The sequence below is a fragment of the Venturia canescens genome, chromosome 1 (genome assembly GCF_019457755.1).
Source record: "Venturia canescens isolate UGA chromosome 1, ASM1945775v1, whole genome shotgun sequence".
Lineage (NCBI taxonomy): Eukaryota > Metazoa > Arthropoda > Insecta > Hymenoptera > Ichneumonidae > Venturia > Venturia canescens.
The window spans coordinates 11,821,106-11,841,138 of NC_057421.1; the positions used below are offsets into that span (position 1 = coordinate 11,821,106).

The 20,033-nt window shown below is 42.6% G+C and overlaps 1 protein-coding gene across 8 annotated transcripts in view; it reads right to left on the minus strand.

Annotated features, from left to right (window-relative positions):
- mub (poly(rC)-binding protein mub) overlaps positions 1-20,033 on the minus strand; it is a 140,103-nt gene that overhangs the window by 38,126 nt on the left and 81,944 nt on the right. For 2 of the 8 annotated variants that reach the window (XM_043431921.1, XM_043431913.1), the window contains exons 1-2: positions 14,164-14,777; positions 7,566-7,857 (exon numbers count right to left, since the gene is read on the minus strand). In XM_043431921.1, coding sequence (XP_043287856.1) covers positions 7,566-7,646 — 81 coding nt within the window. In that variant the 5' untranslated portion in view covers positions 7,647-7,857; positions 14,164-14,777. Of the gene's footprint in view, positions 1-7,565; positions 7,858-14,163; positions 14,780-20,033 lie in introns of those variants that run through there. The other 6 variants (XM_043431899.1, XM_043431904.1, XM_043431864.1 and 3 more) reach the window with 5 other exon arrangements.

Sequence of the window (20,033 nt, forward strand, 5' to 3'; positions counted from 1 at the left end):
CAAGAGAAAAGTCAATTCGCATGAATCGTTAGCAACGATGTTGTCTCTTCGGGATGTAATTTAATTTGTAAATCTCGGGGACGAAGTTGGGCCGAAGATCCTCCGTTTCATAGCGACAGCATGTAACGGGATCTCGAAATGTCTATACACGCTCAATTTATTCCGCAGTCGGAGGGCGATCACTCGCCTCTCGTTCGCCTGGATACAAGAGGAAAACGATACTGATCGATTAGCTTTTCAAAGTTCGATCAGATCTTTTGCCAGTTGGCACAAAACTGGGAAAGCTCTCCTAAATCCTCTTCCTCCTGGTGGCTCGTCCCTCGCTCTTTCTTCCTGCAAAGTCGCGTTGCAAAGTGTATATCGATCGACATCGAAATGTCGCGGCCGATTCTCCCTTGGCGAGAGGTCTCGAGGTCGTCCCTCGCGAAGCGTCTCGAGCTATCGCGCGAGGAAAGAAAGCGAGGGAGCGGCAAATAAATACGAATATGCGGGGACTTTGGACGAGCTATGCAACAAGAGGGATAAAGAAGAAGGCGAAAAAGCTCGCGGAGTACAGCTGAGAGAAACGAGACTGGTCTCGATACGAGAGTCTTGCACTTTGTGCCAGAATAGTAAGGGGGAGGGAGAACCGCGTTAGGAAAATCGAGCGAGTGAGTAACACGTAGCAAGAAGAAAAGCGTCGTTGTACAACGAGAGAGAGAGAGAGAGAGAGAGAGAGAGAGAGAGAGAGAGAGAGAGAGAGAGAGAGAGAGAGAGAGAGAGAGAGAGAGAGATTCCATTGCACGGAGCTCCATTCGAGATAAGGTGGAATCGTTTGTTGCCAGAAAACGTCACACTCGGAGAAACTCTTACGAATGTGTTTCTCCAACGTTTTTTCTCGTTCCTACGCTGAACGTGGAATCGTAGGGAAAACCAATATCGGAGCTATTCGAAATAATCGAAGGGAGAAAGAGAGCGTAGGTAGAAGGGTGAAGAAGAGGGGGGAGGGGGGGGGGGGAAGACAAGAATAACCGTTATAATGCTGGAAATGTTGGGAAAAATATATGTGCCAGTTCAGCTAGTCGATTGGCCACTGTCCCTGGCGAGGGTCCAGTACACTCTTTGCAGATAAACTGCAGTGAGACGAGAAGTCACGTCTAGGCGTGGATGAGTCTAAAGGCATTAACAAAAAGGAAAAGAGAAGAAAAAGGAGAAAAGTAAGGAATAAATAAGGATCGTAGTCACCGCGTTGTCCAAGCGTATTTTCAATGCGGCGAATTGGCCGTCAGCCTCGTCGCAACGATTCCGTTCGAATTCATTACTCCGTGCGCGATCATGAATCAAGATTCTGCTGATTTGAGACGCGACTCCGCGAGCAAATGACGCCTTCTCGTAACGGATACTCATGATTAATTTTATGTTTGGTGAAGTTTTAGCGAGGACGGTTGCCGATTAAATTTGTATCCGAGCCTCAACGAGCTGCAACATCGCGCGCTCTAAGAAATTGGCAGCCTTGACTCTCCTCCACGTGACTTCTCGACTCGTTCAGATCGTCCAACGTAACAAGAATTTCGTGACTAATGCAGTGGCCAAATTATATTCCGAACACAATCGTTGGATTTTCGAGAACAGAGGAATGCCGACGTAAAATTCAAACGATCCGGCACCTTAAATTTCAACTTTTGTGCAAATAACTCTTCGCGACGATATTTGCTGCTACTCAGCCCGACGTCGATTCGTCGAAGACGGTGTTTTTGACGCATATCTTGGACTGCAGTTTGCTGTGACAAATATTTAACCGGGATTCTGCACAAAATGCTTTGTTTCGGCCTAGAATTAAATGGAATTTTTCACGCTGATTTGAACTTTGAAGAATAGTCAAGCTGCTTATTTATTGAATTGATTTTCTGGACTTTTGAAGCCGCGATTTTGGCCCTCGAGAATTGAGCTCGCTCAACGCGACGCACGAAATATTTTCGATTAACATGCCCATAGACGTTCGAGGGTAAAATATGAAGTATGCAACGCGCTACTTGGGTATGCCAAGAATTTTCTCAGGTGCGAGTAAACTGGGTCACCGGGGACGAAGCTCGCAACGCGAAGTATATACTCAACTCTTTACAACTCGACTCTGCTGATGGTCTTTACCGGGCTTTTCTACGAGAGCGGAGCGAGCTTCTAGTGGCGTCGCGATACGAAGAAACAAAGAGGAGAAACGAGACGATGAGACCGTGCGATATCCGGGTCAGAGCCTCGAAAACCCGGAGCGACAAGAGTCCCTGATGATTTTTGGCTCTTGGTCTAGTTTCGCTGCGTTGTAAAGGAAGAAAGAAGCGATTGTCATCCGGGACTTTGCTACGGAGACTTGTGCTCTGACTTTTAGTCACTTTTCGCGTACGATTTCGTAACGTCGAGCCGAGCAGATTTCACTATTGGGCACTAGATTGAAAATTTTCAAAATTCATGCGGAATATTCGTTGCATCGAGTTCGAAAATTCTCAACGTTCAGTGCCACTTTGGGGGAAGATGAAAAAAGCAGCGCCGAAAAGCGAGTGCATGAATTTCTTAGGGTTTTCCAATAAAGGATTGTTTCTTTGAGTTTTATACGATTTCGCGTATCGAATCCAATTAAAAAGAATATTGGGATTCGGGTGTCAACAGCTCGAAGGCTCAAAAGGGAAATGAGCGAGCCAGGATCGCGCACGTTTGAGGGCGTATGTGGCAGGAGGGTGCGAAATAAAAAGGGAGAAAGAGCGGAAGCTCGGAAGAGTAAAACCGGAGACGAGCCGGCGGTGGAAATGAGAATAAGTACGAGGGCGAATTGAAGTTGAAAAGAGCGTGATACGAGAGAGCGCGAAGCCCCTGAACTTCGTGGGAGTTTTCATGGTGCGGAGAGCAGAAAGGAAAGATAAAAAGTAACCGCACACGTTCGACATTATAATGGGATTTGGCGTCGCAGCGTGTCTCTCTGCGCAGTTGCACTTTTAATCCCCCCGGCGAATTGGAGAATGAAATAAAAGAGTGCGTAAAGGAATATAAATTAATACCCGCGCGTTTCGAACGGCACGAATGAAAAAATATGAAAAATCGAAGCTTCCCGATTCGGTGGCCAAAGCTTTTTCTTTCGTCCTATTTATCCGCGTGGAGACGCTTCGACGTTGCAAAGTACGAAGGAAACTTTGAAGCGGGTCTGAAACGAGCGGAGAGAAAAAGACACTGGGCGAGAGTGTTCTCCCGCATTTAGTAGCGCAGACGATAAAAGTTGGGGGTTGTCGAATCAACGAGGAGGACGCAATTATAAGAAGTACCCTGAACACACAAGTTTATATATCACCGAAAGCATAGCGTCGTTGAAAAAATAAGGAGAGGAGCGTGCAACAATCTACGTGTCGCACTTTAGCACGATCCTAAATGGAAAGTCTGGTTAGGGGGTTGTGCTCGTCGTTGAAAACACGCCGGCAGGGGAAGACAAAAACGTAGAGAAGAAAGAAGAGTCTCTCGTTCACAGGGAACATCGCCGGCCGACAATGTGCTCGCGCTCGGAGACGCAAAAAGAGAGGAGGAAGAAAGGGAGAAAAAGCACGAACGTGCCGGCGGGAAAGAGGAGAGGAAATGCCACTGTCGCCAAGGGTAGAATGCATGTGAGCCAGAGTATAATGCACTCGTGCGCTCACACGCCGATGGAAAGTTCTTCACTGAGTGAGCATTGAAAGAGTACACGAGGAGGGAGACCAAGATGAGGACACACGTGGGTGGACGTGGTGAAATCGTCTAGTGGCCGACACCGACCAATATTGAGAAGCATAAAGCCCTAAATGCCCATTTCTCGACACTGCAAACTTCAGCCTTTCGGCCCGTTTCGCTCGCACGTGCCAATACATACGCGGACGTTACAGCGCACTTGTATTATGCACGAGTGAGCCAAGCATGGACATTGACACGTACCATATTCATTCACGTGTGTACCGGTGAGCCCGGAGGGTCGATAAGAAGCAAGAAAAGTGCATGGAGGTGCGAAGCTTCCTGTGGACGCCAGTCCATCAGGGATTTCCTCCTAATTTCAGCGCATTCCCAATATTTATTACCATTATTCAACGAATTTGCACAACTTCAATTGAATTATTTAACAAGAGTACGGAACGAAACGTATTTTCCGATGGAACATGGATTCGTTTCTCGTCGTATATGTGAACAGCTTTGAAATTTAGTTTTGTCGTAGCGTGTCCGATCGAATCTGGCTTAGGCCCATTTTTCATGAGGCCGAAGTTTGCGACGAAATGATGCAAAAAAACCTCCAATAATTCCAGCAATTTTCTAATTTCCGGCGAATTTGCAATTCGTAGTTTTTCACTCTACACCGATGATTCGTGAAATAAAAAATTGGTCAATCACGGATGTTTTTTTTCCTTCGTTTCGTTGGGGAGCGAGCCATTCGGAACTTCGAATGAACCATTTTCTCCCCAAAATTAGAAAACTTGCATAAAACATCGAAGCATAGAAAAAAATTGAAAAAAAAAACGCATTTAGAAATATGAAAAATGACTCGTCGAATTGGCACTAAAAGTCCCATACACGAGATGTAACGTTGCGTCGTCCTCTGAACGCGGTCAACAGAAAGCGAGAGAGAGAGAGAGAGAGAAAAGAGGGGGACGAAGCGAGGCTTAGAATGCATCCAGCGAAGGATGGAAATTCACACAAACGTGCTTTTAGTCGCGAGTTTGTGGACAGAGGATAGACGTCGTCAAACGTGTCGCGGAATACGCGAGAGGGTAGACACGAGACACGAGACGAGAATGGGGGAAAGACCGCGGGGGGGGATGAAGCCTTCGTGTTAGTAATTCATATATAAGAGATGCGGGAGACGGAAGATGGGGTTGAAATGGATAACGGAGCAAGAGAATTGTATACATGTGGATAGAAAGAGAGAGAGAGAGACGGGTTGCTCGTAAATGGAGTTGGTAACGGCGGGAGGCAAAAAAATGAGGAAGAAATCGATGATGCAAGAGAAGCTGAGAGACTAAGTCAAAAAGAGGGGGGAGAGAGCGAAGTGAAAAGAGGCAAGGAAAAAGAGGAGAATGTCGGTAGAAGGCTGCTTGTTTCCTCGCCAACGGCGGGGTAGACTCCGCTACTTCTGTCACTGTAATACAAGAGCAAAGCTCGTATACGAGTATCGCATTGTTACAACACCGGATGATATTTTCTCACTCTTCCAAACTCTTTCTTTCTCTCTATTTATTCATCCGCCTGTTCTGTACCGCTGCACTTCCGTTCTTTGAAAAATCAATGACTCTACCTCCCTCCTTACTTTATCCAAATTACTTTCTCGCACTGCAGAATACATGAAATTGGAGCTATTTGGAGTTTTTTTAGTTTACACAAAAGTTAGAGCTTCGCGTTAATTGTCGTTTGGGTGCTTCCGTATTTGAGATCCCGAGGAAAAGCGTGAGGTCACGGCAAGCTTCGCGTCGATCGATGACGACGGAGTTTTCGGAATTTTAACTCCCATGACGGTGATAAATCGTTTTTTTACTCGAGCAATAGATACTTCAAATTATTCCGTGCGACGTACTCTGCACGGAAGCTTTTCATCTCCTGTCATTCCTATCGTAGTTTTATGAGGATTTCGGAATGATTTTTGGGCGTTTGTCAATTTTTTTTCCAAGCACGAGACAAATTTGTAACTCGACGGATCTCCTATGGGAAATGCTGTAAACGAGTGCAAAAATAGGGACGGAAATGGTCCTCAAAATTGATGAAACTCAGAAACGAAAGTGCAAATTCACTCTCAAAATTTGAGTCGATCTTTCAAAATTCTCCATCAATTACAGTGACGAGACAAATGTTTTGGGTGCTTCTGAAAAACCCGGACAAAGTTTGCAGCCTCCCGAGTTCCGCGAGTGGCCCGGAAAATTCGTTAAACGCGTTTTCTCCCAATAAGCTCGCATTCCCCAATTTCGTTTCCCCCCGAATTCGCAATTCGTGAAATAAAAAAATCGAAAATAAATAATTGGTCAATCGCGAATGTTTTTTTCCTTCATTTCGTTGGACTCGAACGTTGCAAACTCAGCGTCTTTATTTTTCCCCGGTTACGCGCATCGCAGGCTTTGTTGTTATAAAAATGCATACACAAAAGGGACAACGTACGCACGTAAACGGTGCAATGACGATGACAGTTGAGTCGCACGAAGACTGCTTAGCAGCATCCATGACCCGAGTCAATAATAAAATCACCTCGCGAAACGCCCGCTCGAACCGTGCCAAGTGAGGAAGCCCGTGCTGCGAGCAGAGCCTGATTCACTCGAAAGAATAAGGAAGAAAGAGCGAAAGAGGGAGCTTCGAAACGTTTATTTTCAAGGTGGATTTACCACCGGGAATGATAAACCAGGAAGAGAATCTCGAAGGTGTTTCAGCCATTCATTTTTCCCCCTCTTTTATAATTTCTGTAAATTGCACCTTCGACCGGGCTCGATGGAAGAACTTGTGCGATTCCTGGATCTGCTAAACCCGCAAAAGAGAGCTTCGCAAGTGGAAAACGACGAAGGCTAAAATAATAATAAAGTATCGATAATGGCTAAAGAGTCCGTAGACGAGACATTAATATGAAAATAAGAACCGCGCGAAACGTCGGTGTCCTTTGTATCCGAAAAAACTTTAAAACTCGAATGTACATAAATTTTTCAAATATTTATATATTTACGTGCTCGTGCAGAGCGATGTAAATATCGAGGTTAAAAAATCCTTGAGACTCGAAGGCGAATGCCAAGGCGAGCTATTCGGAATCGTACAGGTAAACCGGAAAATTTCGTTTGGCCTCGATCCGCTAAATTTATACGGTTCTTTGATCGAGAAATGAGAGGAAGAGTTAATAATATTGAAAAATTCTCGCGTATTTCACGCCGGTACAGCTCTATTTTTGCTGATCTCTCGTACTCTTCCTCCTTCCAGCTTCAGACTTCATTAACAAAGTTTTCCTTGCCGCCTTTGACAAGATGAGATCTAAAAGATCGGAGAGGGAGAGAGGAGAGAGAGAACGAGAAAAACGAAAAGCTTGAGAGGGACGAATCGGAGTATGTAAAACGTCGTTTATGGAGGAGGCTTTCCTTTTGCTCGATAGAAAAAAGCGTCATTTTCTCACGCTTTCAAATTCGTATTCTCAAAGTTTTTCTTTATACCAAATGCACACAATTTTAGAACGAGAGTATTTTCCCTCGCGCCAATAACTGCGCAAGGTTTCTTCGCTTTCGCGTGACACCGAAGTTTCCAACGTTCGAGTCCAGCGAAATGATCTGAAAAAACTCCAACGGTTCCAGTAATTCATCAATTCTGTTACCCGCCGAATTTGCAACTCGTAGATTTTCAGTCTACCCCGGTGGACTCGTGAAACAAAAAATAGCACAATTACAAACGCTTTTTTCCTTCGTTCCATTGGACTCGAGCCTTGCAAACTTCGGCGTCCTGCTTTTGCTGTGATTCTACCCTCGAAATTCGCGAAGAGAATAAAATTGGAGGAAACGCGCATCGGCCCCAGTCTTGCGGTCACATTTTCGGGCATCTAGAGTCTGAAAAAGCTCGCTCTTCGTCATTACCTTTCCCTGCATAATGAGGCGAATGGTGAGGGTGACCGACGGATCGTCGTTCAAGGCTGGTTTGTTGTCCATTCCGTCCATGTTGATCGAACTCGTTGAACCGTTTGTGATATCGCGAGAGTGATTGTTGGCGAGGTTTATCCGCGACGATGATGTCCTTGCGGTTTTAACGGGGGACAAGGGAACGGAAGAGGACAAGGAGGACAGGGGAGAGGTTAGGCGTGTGATTTTGGCTGGGGGGGTCTCGGGGGACGTGCTTCTTAAACGCTCCCAGGTAGGCTCGGTCTTCGCACTGCAATATGGAAAAAAAAATCAAATTAGTTCACGCATTCAATCGTGCTAGGCGAAGAAAAAATTTTCACTTTCATCTGGAAGCATCGAATGCACGATTTTTTTCATTCCCGATGAATTTTCAGTCGTTCCAGCTCGTATTAGCGCGGTTCGAATAAAAAATATTTTGTCTTTTCTCAGAACCATCGTTGAGAAAAAGGGAACTTATTTTGATCGACGATTGTTCGATATCGCCTGAAATCATGTTTTTTGACACGCTTCGAGCTCGAGCATTCCCAAGGTGGGATACTCCATCGATTCATCGGTCGGTGCGCGCTCGAGAAATGCTTTTTCAAAAATCAATTTTCCTAGACAATTTAAAAACGTAAACGACACTCAATTTGCGGCGTTGAAAATTGACAAAACGCGAATGCGAAGGATTAATTAACTGAAACACGAACGAGTCGAGATTTCGCGTATTGTAAAAGTCGATCATTTACTGACGCAATATCGCAACGAATGCGTGCAATCGAGACTCGGAGTTCTGTAACAGCTCAACTGTGCCTCGAGTCTGGGCGAGGGAGCGAGACGGAGAGCAAACGAAAGGAAAAGGTGAACTGTTACTTCGCGCGAGATTTTCGTACGGTTGTCTCGACCCGTGTTTTCCAATCCCACGCCCATTTGTGCATATCGATCGAATTGCGCAAAGTTCGGTGTGCGCGCCTTTAATCGCGTTTCGGTCTTTGACATTTCACTGAAAATGAGCAAACATTTTATTGCTCTCCGCTCCGAACGTCGGATTAGATTTAGCAAAAGAAATTGAGAGTTTTAAGAAAACTCTCAATTTCGGCGACGGAAAGGCGACCGTTCGATTCCAGAATTTCTGAGCCTCGAGCTCGCAGGGCTAATTACGAATTGACTGCAGTGGCCGAAGGGAGGAAAGAGGGAAGAGCCGCGTGTCCGTTGAAGCAACGAGTTCCGAAGGGGAATGTGACAGGACTTTGGACACTCGGGGCTTGAACGACGCAAATTCTCCATGTAGAACACGAGGCTCGGACAAGTCGACGGAGAGCGAGGGTACGCGAGAGAGAGAGAGAGAGAGGAAAATGGCTAGGGAAAATGGGAAAGAAGGTGCGACGATGGCGAGAAAAGGGCGAAGAAACAAGAAAAATCAATTCGCGAGGAAGGAGGCGACGAGAATAGAGGGGAGGACGAGTTCTCGCGGTTTCTCACTGCGCGAGCTGCCGGGAGACGAGACGGTCAGAGGAATTGAAAAAAAGAGAAGAGAACGGGAGGAAAAAAACCGTCGCATCGTGCTCCGTTGAATTTTTCCTTTTTTTACACAGCGATCTCGCGAGTACGCGAGAAAGCGTTCGCAGAAAACAAGCGACTGTGAGAAGTTTGACGTTTTTCAACGTGGAAAACGAGATCACTCGCGAGTCGACTCGACACACGTGATTTTCTCTCATTTTTACTCTCCCCTGTCTCACTCTCTCGCTCTTCATTCGCGCTTAGCATTGTCCACGTTGTTCGATCGACGTTTCTGTCGGTCTTTGCCTCACGGAATTTTCTCCACGAGACGAAAGAACTCCCGAGCGATGTCGGATCCCGAGAGATGACACGTGAAAAGAAACCCTGTAAGAAGGTCCGAGAAGCTCTAAAAAAGTTATACAAAAGTCGAAAATAAAGACAGAGACGGAAACGTCGGCGTGGAAAAGTGACTCGGTGCGAATCGCGCTTTCATGGCTCGGGAGAAAATACCATGCGACGAGAACGAAGGGATGACTTCTCACGCCATTTTATCGCCTCGGGAGAAATGTGGCTGGGACGTTCATTGAGATAAAACGATGTTCCGGAAATGAGGAAGACTCTTCTCAATGTTGCGAAATAAGGATGTTTCCCTTTCTTCGCCCGAAATCTTTTTCGAACGTTTTTCCCTGGATTTATCGACCGGGGCCTTAAAATCTTGAAAAATCCTATTTTTTGCTTCCTCATAGAGGAAGCTTTGTGACGATGAAACATTTATTTTTCCAGTTTTCAATGTCAATGTGCTCAATATGTTCCAAAACATCGAAAAATCATATCTAGAAAAAATGTCCGGATGTGTGTGTGTGTACGTGCGTGTGCGTGTGTGTGTGTGTATGTTATGGCGCTGCAAAATTCAAACGTTTATAACTCGAAAACGGTTTACCGCTTTGCACAGATGCACAATCTATACAAGCTCTTCATTCTCTGATAATTTTATCAGAATTTGAAAAAAAATACGAATATGACGATGTTTTGAAATTTTCATAAAAATGGTGTCGACGCTCTAACTTTCGAAAATTTAGAGATTTATTAATAATTTTTTTTTTTTTATAAATGGATTACCATAATAGGAAGGTTGGTATTGAATTTGGGGAATATCGGTTGAGCGGTTTAAATTTTATGACATTTTGAATTTTACGAAAATATGAGTTTTTCAAAAAATCGTCTAACCGCTTAAATTTTTGGAAATTTTGTAAGATATTTTTTACAAGTCTGTACTTCCTCTATACTTTCCAGCAAAGTTGTCGGAATTATTTAATTTCAATGTAAATAGAAAAACGATGAAAATTGAAAGTTGCAAACTGTTTTTTTTTTATGGCTCGTCATTCAGTTGTTTTTTGTGGATTTAAACAAAGAGATAAATTAATGTTCGTAAAAGAAGGTAGAGAAAATACATTATTTCCTTGTATACAAAAAAAATGCTGCAAATTGCTTCCTCAAGATGGTCAAGATGCACGATGCTCAAAGCTTACTCTATGAGGAAGCCAAAATGAAAAATATAGCATAGAGGAAGCAATTTGCAAATTATAATTTTCAGCATTTTTTTTCGTATACAAGGAAATAATGTATTTTCTCTACCTTCTTTTACGAACTTTAATTTACCTCTTTGTTTAAATCCACAAAAACAACTGAATGACGAGTCATCAGAAAAAACAGTTTGCAACTTCTTTTCATGGTTTTTCTATTTTTTCTTTTATTTTCGAACGAAATTCTATTTCATTTGAAATTCGAAGAATGCAAGAAGGGGAAAGAAACGAAATCGTTGGTTTTACGATATTTCGATGAAAAAATTCAATTTAGCTTCGATTAAATGAAAATAAATTCATTCGGGAGCATTTTTTTCTGGGCAAAGTTGCCGACAGTGTGCACCTTCGTGAGTTCGAGTTTGGAAACGAGTAAACTAAACAGTAGAACGGGGAATCTTTGAACCGGGAACTTTGAGAGCAGCCGCAAAATTGCACTAGCAAAACGGTTTGTGTGTGCTGATGCCCAGCTGTGAGAGTGACCATTCGGAGCGAAAAGAGAGCGAGCATTTGAAGCTAAAAGAGAGGCCGATTGTGCAGAAAAGGTTTCGGTCTCGTTAGATCGTGCGGAGCACCGTTCCGGGTTTCAAAAGCGTAGAGCAGAAATATTTAACACGTTCGGGAACAAGGGAGATAAGAACGTGAAAAGATATGGACTCCGAGCTCGGGGAAACGACGGGGAAAAAAGTGGAAGAGAGAGAAGGAAGAAAAAATCCGACATAAAATTGTCTCGCTCGCTGCTCGTCTCTTTTGTCTTTCAAGGCTGAATAAATATTTGTTTCCCAGCAGCACTCTTCCCGAATGCACACGGAATAAGAAAACGACGATGTGCGCTCAGTTTAAATGCACACGAGGAGAGACTGAGAGATGAAAACGAAATTTGGTAATTAAAAATAAATAAGGAAATGAGAGTGCCAGGACGAGTTGAATCCTCGACGTTGAAACTCCCACGCAGGATCCGGATAAAAAGAAAATTTTATGACGCTCGCAAGTTTGCAACGTTGGAGTCCAACGAAATGATGTAAAAAACCCACCAATAATTACAGTAATTATCTAATTTCTGTCGAATTTGCAATTCTTAGTTTTTCGATGTGCATCGATACTTTGTGAAATAAAAAATTGGGGAATTAAAAATGCTTTTTTCGTTCGTTACGTTGGCCTCCAACGCTGCGGAATTGAGCGTCGTAAAATTTTAGCTTCTCGAGTACAACAAAGTTTTTTAAATGAAACGAAATTTCGTTGAAACTCGGTTTCGAATTTGGTGCACTCAGTTTTTTTTTTTAATTTTTTGAAAGTTTCAACACTTTGTAGAAAAAATGTGAAAAAAACGAAATTCCGTTGAGAATATTCGGAAAAATACCGACGGTCGGTAACAAAATGGCACTTTGGAACTGAGGCTTTTTGGATAAAAGTTTTACGAAGAGTTTTACGAATTCTGTCGAATTTAATCGAACATTTGATCATCCGACTCGGCGAATCGCGGTCGCGTAACTCGCACTTTAAACGTTTATCGCGCGACCGGAGATTCTCTACTCGGCAAAGATTCAATTGTTTAATTCGATAAATAGAAACGTGGGAAAAGTGTGCGGCCGTTGGCAGCCGCTTAATAAATCGAAATGAAAAATTGTCATCGATAAAAGACACATTCGCCTTTTGCGAAAGGATGAATTTACTCAGAGCGGAATAAAATGAATGATTGCAAATGTCCATAACATTAGAATCGAATAATTGCGTTTCAATGGAAGCATGAGAAAAAGTTAGGCAGCGCCGAGCGCCGAAGAGTTCGAATTAATCAGTAAAATTAATTGAAGTCACGACCGTTTTCGATTTCCCGTCGCTCGGATCAGCTCTGAACGAATAAAAAATTTCGTCGTTCCTCTTACGATGTCGAATGTTATCCGAGACAATTAATATAAACATGAATATCAGCATTATTGTTGTTATTATTCGGTCGTGGAATAAGTGGTTGGACGAAGAAAGAGAGAATACAGAGAAGCGAAGGGGCTGGTAAGAATTGTTTATCGTGCGATAACAATGCGGACGAGGTAGATAAAAGCAGAGTTTGCTTCACAACACATGTGTGAACCGTCCCCGAACGCAGTTCCCTTTCGTCTCTCTTTCTCGCCACCATTATTCCCGCATGTATACGATCAGGGGAGGAACATTGGCGGCAAAGTTTTGTCTCCTCGCGACGTCCAACGACGAATCCAATGCGCGAGAGGTTAGAATCCGCTCTTGCGGCTTTTAAAAGTATAACCGAAATTCGAGGGGCCCTTCGATACGCTGCGAAATAAAAACTTTGTTCCGGAGGTTCGGAAAACGTGGCGAGAAAAAAATAGAGCGTTGTTCTCGATCATGGGGATCGATCATGAAAAATCACATGGAACCCGATCAATTTGAATCCCAAAAAGCGACACAAAAGTAGTTGCTACTAAATCTTCGGAAGCAAGCACCTCGATATGGAGTCATCGTAACGTCGTTGCTTCGTTGAAAGGGGACGTAAACGTATTTACGAGCATGACAAAAAGAATAGGAATAATTCAAAATGAAAAGAAAATGGAAAGTCGATTGAAGAATTCTTCGTATTTGATCGAAAACGGTAGCGAACTAAAACATCCGTCTCGAGAGAATTCAAGCTTATTTTGTCTGACAGTCAAGCATTCGTCGGTTAACAAAGAAATTATTGCTTTGAAGCAAAAAAAAAAACGAGGCGATATGTAGCACCTGAGAACCAAACAATGATAACGTCAAAAATGAAAAATTGCAAGCGAGTTTTCATTCGTCGATTCGCGATGAGAGTCGTCCGAATATATTAATTCGCCACGAGATATTGGAGCTACGCAAATATGTGGACGTTACTTCTTTTTTCGACTGTGAAATAATTGAAAAGAATGAAAGGCTGACTTTAACGGACGAAAATTCTTGCTCGCCTTGGAAAATTGAGTGTACAAGTAATCGTTACAGAATCGTAAATTTATTTCGCGCTGCGGCATGAAATATTTTTGCACGGGAAATGGCGATTACTCCGTTCGGGCAGATATGGCGCGCCGGAAAGCGTGCGAACGCCGCGACTCACTAGCACGGGGGACTCAGAATTTGGTTCATTTTTGTTTTTCACTACCAACGGACGCGTTCTTTCGCGCCGGTTTGAAAACTTTGGTTATGTTCGTCCATATGAATGCTCCATGGATCTTTTTGGATCACCGAACTTGACGTAATAGACAAGAGAGAAAGAAAGGAAAAAAGTCAAACGAGTGCACACAACGACGATAGAGAATTTGCTTCGATAGCGGCGGACGATTATTAAACGATCGCGTCGTTTAACACGGGCGTGGTTTTGTCACCATTTTATCCTCTTATTTAAACAATGAACGTTTGAAAAATTAGAACGAAAAAAAAGACTTCCATTTCCACGGCTGACAATCGCTACATCATTTTTAGTTTCGTCATAAAACGCACTACTCAAAATTACTTTTTTTCTTCCTTTTTTTCTTTACCTAAATTGCACACTTGCTGTCTTATCATTCGCGAAGCTGGGCGTCTCGCTTCATCGGCACTTGTCCACACACACCCGAGCAAAATACACACAAATAGCCGGTGTGTTGAGAAAACTTGGCGTATACTCGCCGTTACAACTCCGCTACGCGGAACAAGGCAAAATCCACCAAATAAAACGTGTTGTGCAGATCGAGAGGTATATATATATATATATATATATATACTTTAATAATTTATTATTACACACGTACGTAGAATACTTTTCGTCGCGTTAGTCCTGTTCGGTGAATGTATATTTTTTCAATGTTCATTCGTTCTACAAAACGGGATGAAAAACGAAAATGTAATCGCGACACTCTTGCGAACTCTCCGCTCACTGTTGTTCACTACGGGGCTAACGTACGTCGTAACACGGTGGTGAGATGAGAAAACTGAAAGAGAGACAGATAGATAGGGGGAAAAAAGGAAACCTGCGATACACGTACGTGTTCGTTGCGGACTATACTGAGGAGTAAGAGAGAGAAAAACGCGCAACACCGCCGTTACGAACGCCAAGAGACGCACACACAAAACTCTCCCGTCTCTCCGGTGAAAGGTCTCCCGGTTGTGGCGAAGCGCGGCGCTGTTAACCGGCTTTCTTCCCCCTCCTCCCTCTGCGCCCCTCTTCTTCTCGTGCTTCTCATCGGAGGGATTGAGCGCGTGTTGAGTGTACGCCGACGCGAGACGACGCCACCGTACAGAGACAAGAGCGCCGGTTGGAGGATTCCTCACAACCCAAATGAATTCCCATTGGCTCGAGAACGAGACAACTGCTTTTCCGGCTACTGACGAAGTCAAACGCGCGTACTCGCACCGGCGCGGCAAAACTTAACGTGCTTTGAAATAAATATTGTCATTCGTCGATTCGGAGCATTCGAAGGATCGTATTTTTTTCTTCTGCAACTGAATACACCTTTTTCATCGTGTCTTGTAAACGCGCGTATGCATTTCTCATCACTCGTTCCTACTCCAGCGTTCAGTACTCGATCTTTCCGAGCCGATACTCATGGTACGAAATTCCTAATTTCACGTGAAGCAAAAAAAAACAGCATTTCACGATTTTCAATCACTTTGAATTTCCGTTTACAATTACGTGATTGTACAGTCCTATAAAAATGATGATTCATTGTTGCTGGTGGACGATGACGAATAACGGAAATTAGACAATACACATTTTTCAATGAATTTACAACCTTTTAAAAAATTGCTTATCAATTGAACGCGAACTGAATCAAATATTTGCCAGTTCGACGTGAATTTAAAAAAAGACTTTGAGGATGATCGATCATGACTTCGGAGTCAAAAAAGAACCCAAAATTATTTTACTCATAGCTGTTCTGCTTTACGTTTAACGGTGTTGAATATTCCTGTTGTCGATTTTAAGAAGCATAATTACCGGTACATAAGTATTTCATAGCACAGTAATTCGACTGAAAAAATTACCTCGTCAACGACTCTGCAGTATTCTCCATATTAGATTGAATATCGTCAACGATTCTACAGTTTTCTCCATATAAGAATTTTAAACAAAACAGACTTGGCAACGTTGCGATTGTAATATCCTGTATTGGTGTTTGTAGTAAAGCTAGGTTATGACCGCTGGCGGGATCATCTGTTAGTTGTGCTGTTGCCACATTTCGGAATACTGCTTCGTCGTTCTCAGAATAGGGTGTTACACCTTTTTTTGAAAGCTGTTTTAAAATAATCCTGAGATCGCAATAAACCAGCAGAATTTTTATTTCAATTTTATAAGACCGAAAACTGTTTTGAAAACTATTTTTTATTTATTAGCGCAGAAACGCTAGCCGCCGTGTTGTTTCGGTTTGTGACGTCACTCGGTTAGTAAATAATACGATTGCGAAAGACCAAGTAACTAAATTTGTGAAAATAATGAGTTATAATGGTATATAATTGGTGTCTCGTGCCCGAATGCAATGATACAAGTGTAAAAATGCTACAAAAATTGTGGATTCATCGCCACCATCAACGCATTTGTCATTGGTAGATTTGTACTTTTTGCTTTCACAAAACCGTTTTCCATAATGCGATTTTAATAAAATTAATGATAAAAGTCCACAAACGTGCATAATAACAACTTGTAAAATTTCAAAATAACGCAGAGCGCACGATAAGAATCTAGATTGTTTACTATCGGAGTGTCCTAACGTTGGAATCCAACATGGCGGATGGCGTTTTAGACATTTGAAAAACAGATGAAAAAATACGATTTTTAAAATTGAATTTTTATGTATTTTTTTACATGCCGTAAAATACCCGATTTTCAATTGGAATTAGATACTTTTTTGTAATATTATATTTTGTTAAAAACTTGGTGGGGAAGGATTTTTCTATTTTTTGCGTAATTGTTGATGACCCATTTATCCTAAAATAGGTTTTTTAATGAATAATCTTGGATCATGGGCGAGAAAAAGCGTGTTCATGGCACTTCCGGTCGGTCTCTTTCCATAAACGACGTGTATTCGGTCGTGCCTCGAAATGCTCAACATTGTAATTTAATTACAAAATAACTGGATGGTCGATCTTGCCCAAATTTTGGTAATCGTCGCGTAAAATATTCATCGACATCGCATAAAAATTTCAGATCCGAATTTTGGATTCTGGTGATCGATCATCCTTAATTCGAATTTATTTCTTCCGACAAGTTCGACGTCAAAGTTCAGATGTTTTCTCGAACTTTTGAATCTCATTTGAATTTTCTACTGTTACGAATTCGCGCGGAGTGAGATTCGTTGGAAAGTGCTCTGTAAATATATTTTCTCCTTAATTAACCCCCGGGAGTACTTGGCTGACAAGTAATTATTACAGCAGGAGGTGATCACGTCGAAAGTTCGTTGAGACAATGGGAGTCCCGCTTGTCACAGGACTCGTCTCTAGTCCTTTCGAGATATTCCGAACTATATCTCGCCCGTGAAACACTCGGAAAACTCGATTAACGCCTTTTCCAAACTCGTTTCGACTCTAATTCCAACTTTACTACAATTCCGATAAGAACGACCTCCCCGTTTAAACGTCCCACTCATTAAAATCAATTCGAGTTTACGGATGACTCTTTTTCATGTGGGAAATCGGCCCTTACTTCGTGGACGTTTTTTTTTTTCATTTTTTTTCAACGTCCCAATAGCGGAATTCATTTAGAAATTCGATCCAACGAACGCTCAGAAATTTCCAGCGCAATTACTCCGATTCTATTAATTGTTCAACTGCGATATTAACTGCAAGAATTATGTTCGAGTAAACATGCGTCGATGAATATGCGTTTGGAAATTGATTCGTTTCGTGATTAAACCCTACGTTGGTCGATGTGATTTGCTAACAATTAAATTCCTTGCGACGAAATCATTCAATTTTCGAATCGTGCTCATTTTTTATTGTTAACTCAAAGCATCTTTTATTATTTTCATCCGTGAAAATGTACTCCAGTATTTTACACCGGAAATTATAATATTCGAACCTTTTTTCGTGAAAATTTTCATCTCAGGCTGAAAAGTGGATAATTATAAAAATCATTGAAAATTCGTATTTTATTATTTGGGCTTCCAGGCCAATCCAACGCTACAAATATTTTAGAGGCATTTAAATAAAACAGACCATAATAAAAATCGAAAATTCCATGCCTTCCAACGTTGTCCAAGAAAGAATACCTGCAGTAGATAACAAATTTTTGTGAAAACCCTCCAAAAGGGGACATTCGATTGCCATTAAAAATTTCAATCGACTGGAATTTTCAGTTTTGTTATTTCCAGGGATAATTTCAGTTGTAAGAATTTTATAGTGGTGAATATTTATTCAACAGCTTAACTATATCGAAAAGGAGTTTGGAAGGATGGAATATGTGGTCGAAGTAAGCAGCGAAACGGGATGCTGGGTTCGAAATCGATAAACCGTTGGGTCGGCTATACGTCTACCGATATCGCACCCTCCGCTTCCGGGCGGAGATTTTACCCTATGCTACCCCATCTTCCCAGCCCCCTTTTCGGCTCTCTCTCGCTCTATCTCCCTCCGTCTTTCTCTCCGGGAGATCGTCTCATTTTGCTTCACGTGAAATTCGAATGGAGCCTCGGTCGTCGGGATCGTCGTCGTCGTCGTCGTCGTCGTTGCCCGAGTCCGGTAATGTCCGGTCGACCGCGTACGATCCTTTTCCTTCGGTTGAACAGTCGCGAAATCCCCTCGTTCACGGATAGTCAGGAATAGAGATTTTCACCGTAATGCGAACAACTACCTCGGAAGTAATGCGGAGAAGGAGCCTCACTTCGCGTTTCTCGAGTGGAAGCCTCTCCGTTTTTAACGCGATACACCTCGGAGCCTGATTCAATATTTCTAGGTGCACGTGGGGGTTTCCTTTGGAACGGCAGAAGGAAAACCTGCTCCACCGGTCCAAGGGTGTCGACAGGACTCTGGGATTATCGGGATTTATTAACATTCGGCAATCATTTTTACGACGTTATTGAAGCAATTCATGATTTTTTAATAATATTTTGTTTCTTTGATACAGCGATCGATTTCAATGATTCTCTGTATTTTTATGATGGAATTCAAAACCGCGTGAATACGCCCAGCACTAGAAGTGAACCAAAGTCCCTCGAATCCTCGTTAGCAACCTTAATTACGAGCTTCATTAAATGCAATTCATGTGAAATAATACCGCGAGGGTAGCCCGGAATTGAATGAATTTGCATTGATTTTGCCAAAATTAGCGAAACTTCACGGGGTCCCTTCGATGAAATAATCGAAAACTGTAAAAATCACACGCGCCGTATGCGGTCAGTTACCAAATTTCCTATAGCAAATCATTCCAATCCATTTTCCAATAGCCTCCGACGAACTTTCAGTCGCTCGCACTACGACAATTTCTCTAATCTATAAAACTAATTATTCAGATAATTTTGAGACGATACAGGGAATTTTTCAGTCGATCGAACCTTTGACCGATGATGTGTACGACTAATGAAAATAAACTCGATTAACAACGTTCAAAAGTAAGCTGAATATCATTATAGGACGCACTATAAGAACACTCTGCGTATAAAATTCGTGCCTAAAGGGATTCGCAATCGAATTAACGTTGTTGCAATTCACAGGCTGAGTAAATATGTGTATATATGACATGTTCCATGTACGTATACAGAATCCTACACAGGGTGTCCCAGGAGCGACGTTAAAAAACGTGATTTCCAGTTCCGAAGTGGATTTCGAGGTGATATTTTCTTGTTTACTTGACTTTGGTCTCATCCGAGTTGGAAATCGTGTCGATCGAATGGAGTTGGAAACCCCTCACACCGTAATCGTGCACACTGTTGAATCGATGAGTAAAAAAGCGTCGAGAGAATCCCGCCGAGGACCAAATTAGGAAAAGTGTATTTGCTCGGATTTTTGAATCTCGAATCACTTCTCTCAGGCGAATTCTCAGGCACTTTGTTTGTCCGATGAAAACTCGAAAAATCAAAGATTGCCATCGTTCCTCCCCAAGCGAATTTTCCAGACTCCCCAAATTCGCTGTCCTCGTTTGATCCATCGACGCTTAAACAGGCGAGAGGACTCGATGAAGAAAAATTTGATTTTTCAACACGGAATTACGTTCGGCAATGAATTTATTAGTGCGATGATGCACCCTGGACCACCCCATATATTAACAATGTTTTAAGTTCGTATATAGACGTATACCAGGTTGTAGAGAGTATGAAAAGCGTCGCTGGTAAAAGAGTAGCACGATACAGAGTGGCAGGGGCTGTTGCTGGTGCAGCACGAGTGAGAGATCGGGTGCATGGGCACTCGAGCCAGGAATTTAATTATCATTTTAGGTGACGCGGAA